Source organism: Podarcis filfolensis (assembly GCF_964270895.1).
Source record: "Podarcis filfolensis genome assembly, chromosome: 3".
Taxonomy (NCBI): Eukaryota; Metazoa; Chordata; class Lepidosauria; order Squamata; family Lacertidae; genus Podarcis; species Podarcis filfolensis.
Genome location: NC_139606.1, coordinates 42,471,421 through 42,488,041, shown reverse-complemented (window position 1 = coordinate 42,488,041; position 16,621 = coordinate 42,471,421). Strand labels below are relative to the sequence as shown.

The window sequence follows — 16,621 nt, the reverse complement described above, 5'->3', positions numbered from 1 at the left end:
CTGAGCACCAGCGCGCCCTGCCTCGAGAAGGCGGCAGCAGAAATCAAGCCTTACTACATGGGTGTGCAAAACGGTATTTATTTATTTAGGTTTTAAACATTTAAAATGCAGCGGTTTGCTCTGCCCTCCTTTATCCTTTCCAGCAAGTGGGATCACGCGCTGAGATAAAACGGGTTCGGAGCTGTTGTTTTTAATTCGCGCGCGGGCTGCGAGAGGCCAGGAACCGTTTGTACCACGTGACGGCGAGAGGCCGGTCTCTTTCCCTTCCCCCCCTTGTAGATTTCCCTCCCCAATCGGCGCTGCCTCACGTGACCATCACGTAGCCCGTAACCCTACGGTGGCCCGGCGAGTTCCGCTCGTTTCCTAGGAAACGGCGGCTGACGCCTGGTGCGGATGGGGCCGAGTCGCTCCGCGGACCCTCGTCGTCCCATGAAGAGTTCCGCCTCGGCAGGTGAAGTCCTGCGAGGGGATATAGAAGCGAGCCGTCGCCTTCTCGGGGTGGTGGGGGGGGGGGAGAGAAAGAAACGGGCCACCTATGACGAGGCCTCTCAGCCCTGCCGGAGCGGGGGGGGGGGGGCTGGTCCCTGAGAACTTGAAGAGGGAATAAGCAGATGCAAAAAGGCTAGAGCTGTCAACAGGTGTGGCAGATGCGAGGAGCCTTTGTCTCCCTGTGAATCAGGTGTAAAGCCCCCCCTCCCCCCGCCGCATTTCCTACTTCTAAGCGCCCTCCCTCGCTTGCCAGCGTTGGAAACAGAATGCTGGGCACTTAAAATTGCCCTCTTCCTCATCAAGCAACGCAAATCCATATGGCTCATACCTGAAGCTGCTCATATCCACCTGTATCTATATGCAAGTCTGCATATACAGACTTGGGCCACGCAGTTGAAACTGATCTCTCTGATTTTCAGTACGGCTAATTACGTTTAGTAGGACAGGTGGGCTCAGGCTGGCAGCTCGGGAAATCCATAAGGTGGCAGTCCTATGCATGCTTTCCTGGGAGTAAGCACCATTGCACTCAAAGGGCTGAGTTAAAACAGGTATAAGATTATAATGTAAGCTTTCCTTAGACACTTTGTTAAATTTCTTTGATGATAAATGCAGATAAATTGAGGCACTACAGATGAAGGAATAGGATTTTTAGTTTTTACAAAAGGCCGAAATATTTTCTTTCTTTTTTCTTTCTGTACTTAGTTGTAAAGCAATACAATATTATTTCTTGTGCCTTTTTTTTATTTAAAAAAAGCAGATTAGATTATGTGTCATGAGAGGTGGCATTTGTAATCTTCTTACCGTGTTTTCTGAGACTTTTTCCATGTGCTTACATAACAATACCTTATTTAATTGAATTCTCTGCAGTCATCCCTGATGTTTTATATTGTAGTGCCATGTAGGTTTCAGAAGAACAACAAGCAAGATGTGGAAAATATGCTTTGTGATAAACTTCCCAAATTGGGATTTGTTTTTGATATTTTGTGTCGGCACTCGACACATCTAGAGAGCTTTAAAATGTCCTATTAGAGACCAATCAAGACACTTCTCATTTACTTTTTATATATATAGTATATATTCCTGGAACATGAATTACTTGAAGAAGGTTTAAAGGCCTGTTGTTCACCCTTATTGGCTCAGGAAGGGATTTTCTTTGAGAGGTGAGTTTGCTTGTATTCATAGTGACAATTGCTTTATTTACATTTTGGGAAGTGTTTCTATTGTTTAGTTATCTGAACAAAAATATTTGAGATCTTTGACTAGAACATAGCTAAGGAGATATCCAAGTTGCACAACATAGCAAAACATGGTACATCTAACTATTTCAATCTCAGGATCATTTCTCTTGTGTTAGTTGAATGGAGTGGGTGGCTTATAGGAAATAATTGTTTTGTTTGCTTGTTGTTTATTTATATGGAGCCATAAGCATTCAATGTGTTTTATAGAGTAATGTAACAAAAGATGGGTTTTGACTTTCAAGATAAGAATTCATTTTAATAGAATTACATACCCTCCAACATTTCTCCTATGAAAATAGGGACGTCCCATTCCATAATGATAATTTTACTAGATAGATAATTTATTACGGTTGGAGACCAGCTTATAAAACACACTTGGGAGTACAATCCCAGAAGGAAAACAAACATTTTAAACAATGTACAACAATAAATTTAAAATTTATAAATGCAGTAAGTGTATAGTATAGACACTTAAAACTTTAAGATAAGCTACCGCAGAGAGATAACAATAATTTTACTATTTATACCACACACATCTTACTGGGTTGCCCCAGCCACTCTGGGCAGCTTCCAACATATATAAAAACGTAATAAAACATTAAGCATTTTTTAAAAAAACTTCCCTATACAGGATTGCCTTCTGATGGCTCAGGGAGGGGGGGTGTCAGATAATTCCATACCCTCCACCATTTCTCCAGTGAAAATAGAGACATCCTAAGAAAAAGCGGGACATTCCAGGATCAAATCAAAATCTGGGACGGCTTCTCTAAGTCAGGGATGTCCCTGGAAAATAGGGACACTTGGAGGATCTGGAATTAACTCATGGAAGACATGGCTTTCAGTCTCTCTTGTGAGAAATGACAAAATTCCAGCAAGCTTACTATCTTCTACGGATAGAACCTTATGTAAGAAGAGCTTTCATTTTAAGACTCTGGTATTTACATAAGAGTGCAGAAGTACGTGACTTTCGGAGCATGACTTTAAAGAGCATTAGAGTTCTGTTGGGTCAGACCAAGGGCCTGTCTACTCCAGCATGAATGGTTTGTTAAAGGTTGTCAAACAAGTATGCTAAGAGCAGATTGGAAGGTTGTACATTAAAAATTCAAATACTTGGCGGCAATAATTTAATTTGTGCTTTATTCTGTTTTTGTTGTTCATGCCGTTTCTTTTATTATCTACTTGGTAATTTCAGGGATTTGCGAGTTTAAACGCAGTTGCTGATTATGGCTCACCGGTTTTCAAAAGAAGACCTAGATGAACAGTTTGAACAGTTTTTGAAAGAGGTATTGTTATACTTTTTTTTCTTTACTGTATTCTTTCAGAGACATACCTGCAGTTTGGCTAAACTTATTAACATCTATGATTGGCTTACAAGAGATGAATTCCGATTTATGGAATTAACTTTTGGAAGACAGAGCTTTCATTTTCTTTTGTGAGAAATGGCAAAATATACATCTCTCTTTAGCTTGTTCCTAATTTTTACAGAGCTTGGTGTAAACAAACAGATCATGTTCTTTATTAGTGCGTTTGACTGTTAAGTATTTCCTGTAAATGAAAGGTTCTGTAGCTAGTCACTGTTAGATCTGTGACAGTGGGTGATCCATCAGTGAGACTCTTGGTTATCATTCTTTATTGGATACCGTAGCAGGGATCCTGTTGCTTCCTTTCTAATGAGAGGAGAAGCAACTACAGTGTGCACATCATAACCATTGCCATATATATGTTAGGGTGATGTAAGTTCAGCAGTTAATGCACATAGCAGCCAGCCATTCTGCACATTCACCAGGCCTCATTGAGAATGTGCACATAATCTGTCCAGTGTTTTGCACTCTGGATTCAACAATGGAATTGATTCAACTAACTGGTCCTGCTAGTGAAAGCCTTATAAAGGACTTCCGCTAGTGTAATGGAACTTCCCCCCACCCTTCCCTGCCCAGCACCCAGATCAGCTCTACAGAGAACTCCAGAACAGTGCACAGCAGGAGGAGAGGAGAGATTGTTTCATCAGACAAGCAGAAATGCTTCCACAGTTGGAATGTTTGTAACAGCATGATGTTGAACTCCTCCTTCTATACGTAGGGCAGTAGTCAATGCTAGTCCTACTCAGAGTAGACCTATTGAAGTTAATGGACATGACTGACTTAAGTTCATTAATTTTTAGTGGGTCTGCTCTAAGTAGGACTTGGTTGACTACAACAGGCCTTGGACACTGTGCATATCTCAGCTGCATTTTGTACATTCTCTGGAATCTTGAGGAATGTGTTTATCTGTATTTTAGTACTGCCCCCCATGCTGCTATTAAGCATAGTCCTATATGGCATGTCTACAAGCACGTTGTGTGTGTGTGTGTGTGTGTGTGTGTGTGTGTAAGTGTAACTACACACTTGTAACCCACACATTGTGTGGACACTCAGAGTTGTATCCAACTCACGATAGACCCACTGAAATAAACAAAGTTAAGTTAGTCACGTCCATTAATTTCAGTGTGTCTACCCTATTACTTAGTTGGATACAACTCTCATCTTTTGTAAAATGCTTCATGGTGCGTGCCATTAATGAGGCAACCTGATTTAATTACACTGTATGCTACTTTTTCAATGCTACTATCATGCTACATTTGGCTTTCCAATAAGAACCATTGTTATTTAGATCCAAATCTCACCGCTAACTCTATCTAACTGCTTTATATAGTCCATGATTTCGCACGGACATACAGAGGTGTTTTTTTTTTTTTTGTCTGTCAAACCGGGGCTTGGACAGTACAGCTAAAAAGGCCTGGATAATTCCTTTCTTTTTTCAGTCTTTCTCATTATGGGTCATGTTCATGCAATTTATATATCAGGGACCTGTAATGCCATTTTTTTCTGTAAGTGTTTTCTTTCCCAGCTGTTACTCTACTGTTTTTGAAGTTGACAAGATGGCTAGACATAGAAGGTTTCCAGATCTCTGTTGAAACATCTGGGGACATTTCAGTTTCTTCAGTTACAATGCTCTGAGGAGTGTCGGCATCATCCTAGTTCCACTTGCTGAGCAGAGGATGCAGTTAGTCGCAAAAGAAATAGCAAGTGATAACAGAACTTGCATCAAGCACCTGTCAGTAGCTCCCAGTGCAGTTGTTTTGTGGCTTCAGTGTTGCATTTGAACTTGTGCTCTGCCTTAAAAACAGAACTTAACTTTGACTTTGTTATTTATATGCTATGCATTAAAATTATATTAAAAACATAAATCTGTTTTCTCTGGATAGTTCAATAGCTTGGAAAAGTAGAAATAAATGCTGTTATTTTGTCTTTACCACTTACTTAAGGGCTGCTTCGTATGCTATGTTTCAATACTTGAAATGTCTAGAAAAAGTCTATACTATGTACATTACTGTGGGTTGATTCAGATGTAAGACCAAATAATGGCTTATGTTTAGACTTTTTTAAAAAAAACCTTTAAAATCTATTTAATTAAAATCATTTCTAAACTTCTTGATACTTAAAAAATATTCTAAGCAGCTCACAAGCAGTACAGATCAACATAAAAGCAGTGAAATAATCTCATAATAAATAAAAGATAAAACGGAAGTCCTGTAGTTCAGTGTTCAATCTTATGGATCAGGAAAAGCCTGCACAAACAGATACATCTTTACAAGACTTCTGAAGCAAATAATTAATGTTGTGTCATATACAGCAGAAGAAAAGACATTCCAAAGTGTAGGGAAAACCTTGGAAAATGACGATTTTTTGGTCACCACCCTATGATATTCTGTAGTGTGCAGTGCTAAGTGATCTTAGAAGTCTACAAGCAATCCTTTGGGTAATTGTTGTGTTCTGCACATGGTTGTACAGAAAGTCCTTGGCATATGTCTGCAGGTTCTGCTACAAGTACATAAGCGTCTTTCTTTCCCTTCCCAGAATGACAGTGATGAGAAATACTGGGGAGTAGTCAGAGATTAATTTGTCTGCTAAAACAGAAGAAGAGAGGCTAGAAACCACACAAATATCACACTTTGCCATATAATATCAGTACTCTGGTCCTCCGGTAAATTACTATGGAATTGATCATCAATATTAGTTAAGACCCATTGAATTGCTGCCATATGCTCAACTCTCTTTGAGATCAGTGGGTCTTTAAAAAGCTTAACTTTGAACCGGTCTCATGTCCTATTTTATGGAGACCCAAGAAAATAAACCGTAACAGCTCAAGTAATTCTTGCTTCTGATTCAGTCCCTTTCAGATGATTCACTTGGAAATGAGCCAAAGAAAAAATCCAGCATCCATGACTCTGTTGGGCAGGCCACAAATAAAGAACCGAAGAAGAATCCTGTGCCGTGGTGGATATCCGAGGATGATTCCGATAACGGTAGTGAATTCTATTTGGATTCTGTGTAATGTTTTTACTACTTGTGACCACAAGATGGCAATCAAGGCCTTTTGTGTTCATAGTTTTTATGATTATTTTTTTACAAATAGAATTATTGAGGTTCCTGTGTTAGATAAAGTAATTTTCAGTTTTAAAGATGCTGTTCTTAAAATACAGACTACTCAAGCAAGCCGTTGTGGAACCTGTGTGTCAAAGTAGGTGAGCGATGCAGCCTCTGCAGGCAAAAACATTTTCTCTGAATACTGTTTGATTTTACTTATGCAAAGTTCTTGTACAAACATCTTGTTTTAAGAAAATGACTGTTCTGCATATTGAGCGCTTCTTTCCAGGTCACATACTGGTTCCAGAAGCACAAATTAGGTAGGCTCATATTTAGTTGTGAATGAGTTTCTCTCTTATCCCTAGTCAAGTGCAGTAGTGCCTAAGGAGTGAATTCACATTCTTTTGGGCCTCATATTTGGTGAAGGATTTGCAAGGTTACCTGAGGACAAAAGTGTTGCATGGAGAGTGCAGTCAGGAATGTATGGCAGCTGATTGAGATAGTGTACTTTGATTCCTTTAGTCTTCAGCCAAGGTTGCATTGGCCAGCGGTCGCTGTTTCCAGTCATGGACTTCTATACTTGGCATGCTAAGACACTGATGCTGTCTCAAAGGTGCTTGCCCCTGCCATTTATTAAATCCTTTTTTGGACTTAACTTGCTTGTTTGCTTTTTGGTAACCTCCCCCCTCAAAAAAAAGAAAATTGACATGATGTCTTCCTTGGCTTTCTACATATGTTGTTTTTCTCTCATTTCCCAAGTTGCTAAGACAAACAGATTTATCAAACAAGAAAATGAGAAGAAACTCATTGGGGCAAAAGATGAAATGATTGAAGATAGTGAAAACAAATCACCACTTTCAAATAACCAGTCTGGTACTAGATTTAGTTACCCCTTTTTAGAGATCAGCTTTGCAATAGTTGTGCTATATTGCAAGTCAAAATCAATTATTTCTGAGAAATAATGGTTTTCCTTTGTTTGATACCAGTTCTGATCAAACAAATATTGGCTTTAATTATGTGTGCTATCGCCAACAGTATTTGGTGAACGCAACTTTGACTTGGGTAAAAAACCTCGTGCTTACATACAAAAGTATGTAAATATGGTATGAATTAATTGTGTAATCGTGAGCTATGTGTAGAGATGATGCATGGTGCAGTGCTCAGCCAGGAATTAGAATTGGACAAATTCAATCTGAATATTAGACCAGTTATTATAATCACACCCTTTATTCATTTTTACTGTTAAGTTTCATTGCAAACAGTGCTTGAGCAAACCAGTTTTGTTTTGTTTTTTACACTGAGCATTCTGACTCCATGAACATGTGCAATATTTCTTGTAAAGCATTAAATAAATAGTTTGGTGTATACTTCAAGGAAGCGTAATTTAGCCAAAGAACTGTGTGGTGTTGTTTTAGAGGAGTTGTCTAATCGTGGTGCACTTCTAGCTGCAGTGTGAAAATAGCTAGATATTGAGTCATTTTTTTCAGCTTGGTAACAAAATTTACCCTTCTTTTTTTGGTCCCTAACCAATTACCTGTACACTTGTGACTGTTTGTGTGTAGTTAAAGTAGTTGCTCCTAAACCCTTTTCAAGTGCATCCCACAGCAAGGCACTGGCTAAGTACAAAACACTGGAAAAATCCCTTAAGGCAAAGAAAAGTGTGTGTTCTAACAAAGAAGAAATCTCTGCTAACAACAACCATGACCATACTAAGGGTAACAAGCCTAAACTAGTTTTTCAGTATGATTTTTAAAATTATTATTTAAAAGAACTATTCACACATATAGCCTTTTCGTTAAAAAGTGCCACAGAATGTAGTCTGTTCTTTTTTCCAGCTTTAATTTGTTGTCTGTTTTTAACTTTTTTATATGGCTTTTATTGCATGTTTTATATATTATTGATGTAAACTGCTTTGATGTTTTTCTTTTTATAGTACAGCAGAATATAAATATTTTTTATTAATCAATATACCACTGAATGGGCTTCATTAAGTAAGCAGGGCTCTGTTTCCTGGCCTATGTTTGAATCTATTCATTTTGCAATTTATGAAATATCCTAGGTTTTTTTTATAAAAAATCTTTCAATGATTTATTAATAGAACTTCCAACCTAGTTATCAGCTATAATGTAGGAGCCAGTGGTGCAGGAGTTAACGTGAGTGAATGTCTATTATTTTTATAAATAATCTAGAAAATGAAGTTGCCAGGATATCGCGCTTTGTGAAATAGAGTTGTGAAAGCAAAGATCCATACTTGGAATCGAGAGAGCCCTGTGCACTGGCTTCCATGTGGGCCTTGGGGATGTACTGATTATCTCTTCCAGTTGCAGCCCTCAAGAAGCTTTTAGACAGTCCGTAAACTATACGGACCAATGAAGGGATTTTTGACACCTTAGTAGTGCAGTGCACTTTTATTTCTCCTCCAAAATAAAGATTGCTTTCTCCCACATGGACCTCCCCAAATCTTGAGATCCTCTTCAGAGACGCTGCTTACTAGGGAGGGGACTTTTCAGTAGTTGAGCTGCAGCTATGTGACCACCTCCCTGATGAGACTCGCCTGGCACTTTGTTTTTTATTATTTTGGTGCCTGATAACACCTTTTTGATTTTTTTCAGGCCTGAAAAAATGTGAGATTTTTCACAATTGTAAACCATTGTTTACATGTTGTGCATTGTTTGGCCTTACAGTGAAACCGGTTTTATCTCTATCCCTGCTGACATGTTGTTTTTAAAGCTATGATTTGTTTTTTATGGTATCTATTTTATGTTTGCAAGGCATCCAAAGATCAGTCTTGTGGGGCAACCTATATAAATTCCAAAAATAAAACTGTGTTCCAGCATGGATTTTTATGTCAGACTTTTCTTCCCCCTCCTCCTTTTGTTTTAAGGAATACGCAGCACAAGTAGTAGTTTTCTGAAGTCGCGAAGGCTTTCTCATGCTATCATGGAAGTAGACGAAGATCATGCGGGAAGCATTCAGCTCCAGCAACCTAGTGGGGTTTCGGTTTCTTTAAGCAAAGATAGCCTGGAAACTAACGGTAAAATTGCTTCAGACCTCAAACTTCCCTCTCCCCCAGCCCTACTCAGCTTTATTTGGCAGATTAAATAACAGTTAAATTATATGTTGAATATGAACTGACCCCCTTAAAATAATATGATACTTATTTTTACACTGGCACTAAAACTTGGGAGATGCTGCAAGCAAGTGATGTTGTATAGTGCTGTTTAGGCCTTTAGTGTTCTCTGAACTGCTCTCATTACAAATTACTTCAGTCCCTCAGTCTGTTCCAGCCATAGGAGCTGCACACATGCAGCTCTCCTACTCAGAACATCTTCTCTACTGGTTTCCATGAGGTTATACACAACTATACCAGAGTTTTGTGAGCACTCAGTGCCAGTTTCATAAACACTCAATAAATGTATAATGCTCATGAAACTCTGGTATTTTTAGAACAGGCTTGTTTAAGATCAAGTCATACATTTTTGGGCATTATCTCTGCATTTTCTTGATTTCTCACTTAAGGCAGTGCCTGGACACTAGACAATTTCCCCCTGCAATTACCTTCTTACGAAAATTGATATTAATTTACTGTACTTATTTATATTCTGGTGCTTTTAAATTTAGATTCTGTTGTGGCTTCAGGGCCTCATGAGATCTTTTTGGGAGCCGGATTGGATACTTTAGAAGAACAAGAGGAAAAGGAGAAGTTCTTTGCTGATCTTGAGAAAGGAGCATCATCTACGATAGACTATTCTAGATTGAATAAGGAGCTGGATTCCAATGATTCTGAAGGATTAAGAGCATTTCTACGGTAAAGTTAAAATAAAAATCAATAGTTCTAGTAATATTCAGAACTCTAAACATTCCTGTGATATTTTCAGTAATAATTTCTTAAGCAGGGCATAATAATATCCAGTTTTTCTAATGATGAAACCTCAATTCTCTGCTTTGAACTGTGCAAATTAAATCTTCATCTTATGGCTCACTGTATTCAGGATTCTGATTGAATTTGTGGCTAACCTGTAGACCTCCATCTGTTGCTGGACTCCAACTCCCATCTGCCCCAGTCAATGTGGCCAGTAGTTGGGGTTGATGGGAGTTGTAGTACAACAAACATCTGAAGGACCACAGGTTCCTCATCCCTGTTTTAAAAAGTGACTTAACTGTGAGTGTGCTCCTTGCCCTCTCTTATGACTTCCCCCCTGCAGATTGTGCACAAAGCAGATTGGCCACAGTGTGGCTTGTCATGTCATGTGGACCCAGATAATGGGTTTTTTGTTTCAAACAAGCAGTAAGTCAATAATAAGACTAATAATTATACTATAGCCTGTTTGTGCTGCACATGGAAGTAGGAGGGCTGGGAAGCACATTTGCTATTAAGCCAATGTTTAACACAGACCATGGCTTAGTGTCGAGAGTTCTGTACTACTTGCAAAGTTGTCTATTTTGCATAGTTTAGATTTTTTTTAATTTTTAGAACGATATGTTGTTAACTACCAGAACAGCAGAGCAGTCTGAACTATGAGCATGAAAACAAATTTGTTCTGTCTAATACTGCTGAGTGAGAAACGTTTTTCTAGAAGTAATACTGTCATATTTTGCAGAAATCACTCTGAAGCCAAACAGGTAGAAGAAGGCAATGAAGATGAACCAAGGAACCATGAAAAATCTGGTAACTGTACTTCTGTGTTTTATTATCATTTGCTTTAAAGACAGCATTTTATGGATAATAATTTGACTTATGAAGTGGCCTAGGGGATAAATTCCAAGGTCTGGCCAGAAGGACCTGGAAAGTCTCCCTCAGGCTTGATGTCTTCCAACCCAAGATAAAAGTTTTAGTCTGATCAAAGAAGGTTGTTCTTACGATCTAGCAGTACATGTGGGAAATATTACAGAACTGGTGGATGCTGAAGAACATTTTTCAATGCTTATTGCAGAATATCAGTTTTTTTGCAGAGAACAGTGTGCATTTTGGAAGGGACTCCATTCCAAATGAGCAAGGGTTTAAGTATTGGGTTTTTTCATGCCATCTAGGTTCTTTCTGCTAGAAGGAGGGTCGAGAGATTATCCCTACCCTCAGAACATTTGTCTAATACTTGAATTTGTGCAGTTCACAGTCTGCTGAAGGAGGGGGCTGAGCTGTTTACTCATGAATAAATCTGCTAATAAAAGGGTTCCAGTCTGTTTCTTGTATCCATCTCTTCCTGGCCATTTGATCTGATCTGAGGAAGAGCTATATAGAGATGTAGAGAGATGGCTGGTCCTATTTTCTTACAAAGAATTAACCGTATGCCTTGTGTCACACACATTCCAGGTGATTATAGTGAAGATTTTGAAGAAGGTTCAGAATCTAATGAAGAGAATAAAGCTGAGCAGGTTCTTGTGACAGAAGCTAAAGTAAGCATTTTGGAAAAGCAGAACCATTTCATGTTTTCAACATTACTTGTAAGTCAGCCCTGTGATTTTAGTGTCGCTTATACCCAATGAAGAACTTACCAGACATCTACAGTGCAATCCTATTCAGACACACTAAAGGCCGATTAGGTTCTTTGGTAGTAGGGTAGCAGATGATGATAACGATGATGATGCATCCAGTCCAGACGTAATGGATGCTATTTAGTTGATAGGCTTGCTATTTAGGGTAGGGGTGGACTCTGTAATATTTAATATCTGGCCATTCAATCCCATTTGTAACTCTCAGGGTGGCTTTACAATCCAGAAATAAAACAAAGGACAATAATACATGTGACAAAGATCAATGTAATCTGAAAACTGCAGCAGACTTGCGGGGGGGGGGGGCTGGATCAGTAGCAGTACCGATGCAGAAAAAGATTAGGAGATAAAAGGCATGTTACCAAAAAGACATTAACAGTGCCCAGGCATCACTCTCAGTCACAAAATAGAATAGAAAAAGGTTTGTGAATTGCAGGATATGGATGTGATAGGAAGAGAGATGGAAATCCATTTGTATATATGTGCCTTATTATTTTGATAAAGGCAGGATGAATGTCCCTGCACTGTAGTTGTATAGCAGTGATATGCTCACCATCTAAAGCATTCAAGATTATCAAAATATGTATATTTCACATCATGCATATTCATATGTATTCTCTTAACTTTTTAGGAAGAAAAGACTGGCATGCTGGCTGAAGGTACAAAAAATTTACAAGATGTGGAAACATGTTAAAAATACGGCACAGGGCTTGAATGTTTGATTGGCTTTGCTGTACCCAGTTTTGGGTGAAAAGAGTCAGAAATTATCCATAATTTTTAAATGGACCTCAGTGCTAGCTCCAATTGTGCTGGCGACATTTGCTTTAGAGATGCTTTGCAGATATCTGTAGAAGTAAATGGTATTCCTTTTATTCCAAATTGATGCCTACTATTGACTTCCTTTTGGAATCAGAGGATTAGCTCTAGAACTGAATATCTCCTTCCATTTGTAAAAGGGACTGAGATCCAGTAGGAGAAGGGAGAAGTCAAATGTTCACCAGTCTCCCTCTCCCATTATTCTAGAGGCTCTTCCAAATCTCTGGAGGACCTTTTAAGGGAGTATAGGGTTCTACCGCTTAGAGTTTTTATTACAGTCATTTATTGTTAGATAAAATAAACACATGGGCAAGGAGGAATAAACAAAAATCCTCTCCTCCCTTAATGTAGTAACAGTGGAGTCATCAGTATTTATCGCTATTAATCCCCATTTTTATCTGGGAGGACTTGAGCAAGGTCTGGAATCAAATTATTAGTAACTGAAACCAGCACAGAGCGTTGTTCCTGAGTTTTGAGAATCATTTTGAGAAGTAGTTCAGATGTGTAAATTATGTTTATGCTGGATAATCTAAACCAGCCTTCTGCAATGTGATGCCTCCTGTACTATTTATTGGACATTAGCTCCTGTCAGCTCCAGCTAGTATGGTCAATCGTGATCCAGAATAACAGGAGGGTACCAAGTTGGCTTTAACAATAATTTTATAAGCCAAACAATCCCAGTAAAATAATTAATATGTATTGGTATTAAGTTCAATATATTTATATTTTATTGCAGTTCATGGTCAGGTAAACTTCCTTGCAGTGCTATCTTTCTGACCTGTCTTACTATGAGAAATGTGGCACCCAACTGCATACCTTTTTACACAGAAGCAATTCCCACCGAGTTCATTGGGACTTTCTTCCCAAAAAGGGTGCCTAATTGCACCTTTAGCTATGAAATTTATACCATGCTTTGGGGAAAACAAGCTAAATCTGGGCAGGGCTTGAAGCTATTGAAGAGCCATAGTTGGAGTTTGTACTTCAAAAATCCTTTATAGTGAATTGTTTACTGTAAAAAATTGTGTTATCCATTTCCCCCTTCCACCCTGTTTATCATGAATGCCTTCTCCACTTTTGAAACATCTTCTGGCCTGGGGCCCTAGCCTCACTTATTAATCAAGCAAAGCGATCGAAGCCCCCCCCCCCCCCCGTGCACCATGTGGGAGGGGACGGAGGTCTCCTTCCACCTAGCCTGGCTGCCAAGCCTCCACTGGCAGGGGAGCCCCACCAGCACCCCAATGCACCCACCCAAATAGCAGGTGGGCAGAAGCTACCATTGGTAGCAGCCCTCCGAAATCCACCAAAATGAGGTGTTTCAGGGATAAGGATGGAGGAGATATGCTGGGTCTTGAGCCAGCCCTGCTGCCACCACAGGATAGCAACAGGCCTAGTCTTGGGGGTGGCACAACAAAGAGGCTCCCCCACTCATCTTTTGCCTGGGCTAGCACAAGGGACAGAGCTGTGGATGCGGCCAAGCCACTCTGGCAAGCCCTGTTGCTCCCAGCCAGAAGTTTGGGTTGCCGCCTTATATATCTTATCCATGTGCTTTTTAGAAGCTGCTAGGGACATCTGAGATTGCTGGGGTGGCTACTTTAAAAAGTTGTACTGAAATGGCAGAAGAGCAAAGGTTAGAGTCTGTAACCCTCATATTGTCTGGTATGGGAGATACAATTGTGTTGCACGTCAGTGTTCTCTAACTTATCTGTTTTCTCTTTAGTTGTCCTTCTCGATTCCCAAGACTCGACCCTGGAGATGCAAAAGATTGGTGAGCGGCAGGATGCAGCTGTGACAGAACACCCTCTACCTCAAGAAACCGCTGCCGATGAAATGAATGGAACAGGTAAACCCTCTTTATTATTGACTACTTCTTTCCACATCTGTTTGCCATGCTGAAAACAGAAGTAAGGCAAGAGCAGTCTGTCTTGGTCAGTTCTAGCTCTCTCTGCTTCACAATTACCCTTTGATCATGTAAACATTTAGAGCCTTATTCAGCCAAAGCTAAGCTCTTTGAAGTCATATTGATTTCAACAGGAAAGAATCAAGCATTTCAAATTGAAGAGACTTAGAAGTGCATAACTATAACTATGTCTTCATTGCTTAATGTTTTCTCAAGGTAAAAGATTATGTAGGCAATTCCTAAGTTTTGAAAATCTAGTTCTGAATTGAAGAAGAGAAATGCTTTGTTTTTTTCTTACTAGTTACTGAGATTTAATGGCTAAGGATTGTAATCTATATTTTTGTCACTGGTGGCAACCAATATTTAATTATTGTGAACTTCAGCCTAGTACTGCAATCCTGAACTTGCTTCCTTGGAAGTCGGTCCTACTGAACTCTTGGAAGTGTGCATAGGATTGTAGCCTAATGCTGCAATCCCTTATCCATTACTAGGGAGTAAGCCTCACTGAACTCAGTAAGACATGTTTCTAAGTGGACACGATTCTACTGTTAGTATCTTAGGTAATTGTTGCTATTGCTTTATTGACATTTCAGCTCACTTCATTTTGATTGACTTTTTCACCTGACCCTCCTCAGGTATTTCTGGTGCACAAACGAATAGTGATATTGAAGCTTTGCATCAGGCCTACTGCCATATTGAGCAGTCTTTAGGAGATTCTGATGAGCAAAGAATTCATGGTGGTAAAATAGAAGAGAACTTGGCTAAAGATGTTTCACCGAACACAGAAGGATGTCCCAAAAATACCTCCACTACTGATTCTGGTAAATATTGAAAATTCCCAATACAACTTTATTTTGGCATATGCACATAAATGATTCCTGATTTATTATTGCTTCCAGCACAAGCTTATACCAACACTCGTGGCTTGGGGATGGAGTCCTTGAATTCTCTTGGAATCATGTTATTTTACCTCTCCTCTCAAGACACTATTTTCCCATCTCCAGCATTCAATCCTTATGTTTAGTAGGCTGCAGTTGCACTAGCACCAAACCACAGTTTAGTTAAAAGATTGGCTGCACACTGTTGCAAAGGCAAGCATAATTGTTAATGCAGTCTGTCTTCTAGTGTACACATGGCTTCAAGAGCACTTTCTGAGCCAGGCTGAGGGCAAAGTCCTTTTTTTAAAAAATCTCCCTTTTAATTCCATGATGACTCATCCTGCTGTCTGCTGCATCAGAACCTGCACTTGCCTAGATGTTTATGAGGTCTTCCTCAGCTTTGAGGATAGTGTTTTGGTTTCCACGGAGATCCTTCATGGCTCATTCTTTTGTTCACAATAGCTTCTCTCCCTTTATTTATTGATAATATTTATCACCTGCCCTTCAACATAAGGTCCCAGAGCAGGTTGTCGCAAGATAATATACAGTTATAAAAACAAGTAAATCCATTACAGTCATAAAAGCACATAAAAATGTTCCAAATGGAACAAATTCAGCAAAAGAAGTGCGCAACATAAAACAATATCTTAATGGTCTCAAAGGCCAAGATAAAGAGGAGCATCTTCCACATACAGTCTTCATAAGTGACTATTAGCCCCATTGACCCTCAACAGCTTGCTGTGGAAACTGCCACCCAGTGAATTATTATTCATCTGTGTCTTTGCTACCTGCTGAGATACTAGCACAGCATGAAAGTAAATTTTGAAGCACTGACGATTTAGTTGCTCATTTTTAGAGTGGTAGGTCCTTAATCAGATACCGTTTGAGTGTGTTCATTTAGTAATGTGAAAGTTGACCCAGGAGTCACACAAACTGTTCACTCACTAAAAAAGATTGCATATACAGGAGACCTGACCAAAATGTAAGACAATTACTAAACACATACATAAAAGTGAAGATTAATTGGTTTGTAAATAGTCTGGGGAGGTTATGAATTATATCTCAAAAGGATTGCTGCCGTTACAAAAGGAATGTTATGCCATAGACAGGAGAGATCACACTACATATAACAGGAGACTACCTATAGCCAAAGACATAGTGGATGTGCACATGCATGTACATGAACACAGAATCAGTGGGTGAGTTTCATTTGAAAGTATTTCATTACTGTTTGTTGATCTAGAATGTTGTCATTTCATCCACTTAGATCTCCCCACCATAGAAGAACTGATGAAACCTATCAGAGCAGATTCAGATTTTACCAGGGACCCTGCAAGGTATTCATTCTAGAAAATACACAGTTTATGGCAATTAATGTCCTTACTTTCTGTCTTGTTCTTTGCCCCC

At 39.3% G+C, this 16,621-nt stretch overlaps 1 protein-coding gene across 3 annotated transcripts in view; it reads left to right on the top strand.

The window, feature by feature from the left end:
* The first annotated feature begins 251 nt into the window (after positions 1–251).
* CEP162 (centrosomal protein 162) overlaps positions 252–16,621 on the top strand; it is a 40,637-nt gene continuing 24,267 nt past the window's right edge. Inside the window, exons 1-12 of one of the 3 annotated variants that reach the window (XM_083608224.1) lie at positions 252–451; positions 1,561–1,649; positions 2,920–3,010; positions 5,937–6,072; positions 9,018–9,167; positions 9,755–9,941; positions 10,735–10,802; positions 11,445–11,527; positions 12,255–12,282; positions 14,157–14,279; positions 14,972–15,157; positions 16,482–16,551. In XM_083608224.1, coding sequence (XP_083464350.1) covers positions 2,951–3,010; positions 5,937–6,072; positions 9,018–9,167; positions 9,755–9,941; positions 10,735–10,802; positions 11,445–11,527; positions 12,255–12,282; positions 14,157–14,279; positions 14,972–15,157; positions 16,482–16,551 — 1,091 coding nt within the window. In that variant the 5' untranslated portion in view covers positions 252–451; positions 1,561–1,649; positions 2,920–2,950. Of the gene's footprint in view, positions 1,038–1,560; positions 1,650–2,919; positions 3,011–5,936; positions 6,073–9,017; positions 9,168–9,754; positions 9,942–10,734; positions 10,803–11,444; positions 11,528–12,254; positions 12,283–14,156; positions 14,280–14,971; positions 15,158–16,481; positions 16,552–16,621 lie in introns of all 3 variants that reach the window. The other 2 variants (XM_083608226.1, XM_083608225.1) reach the window with 2 other exon arrangements.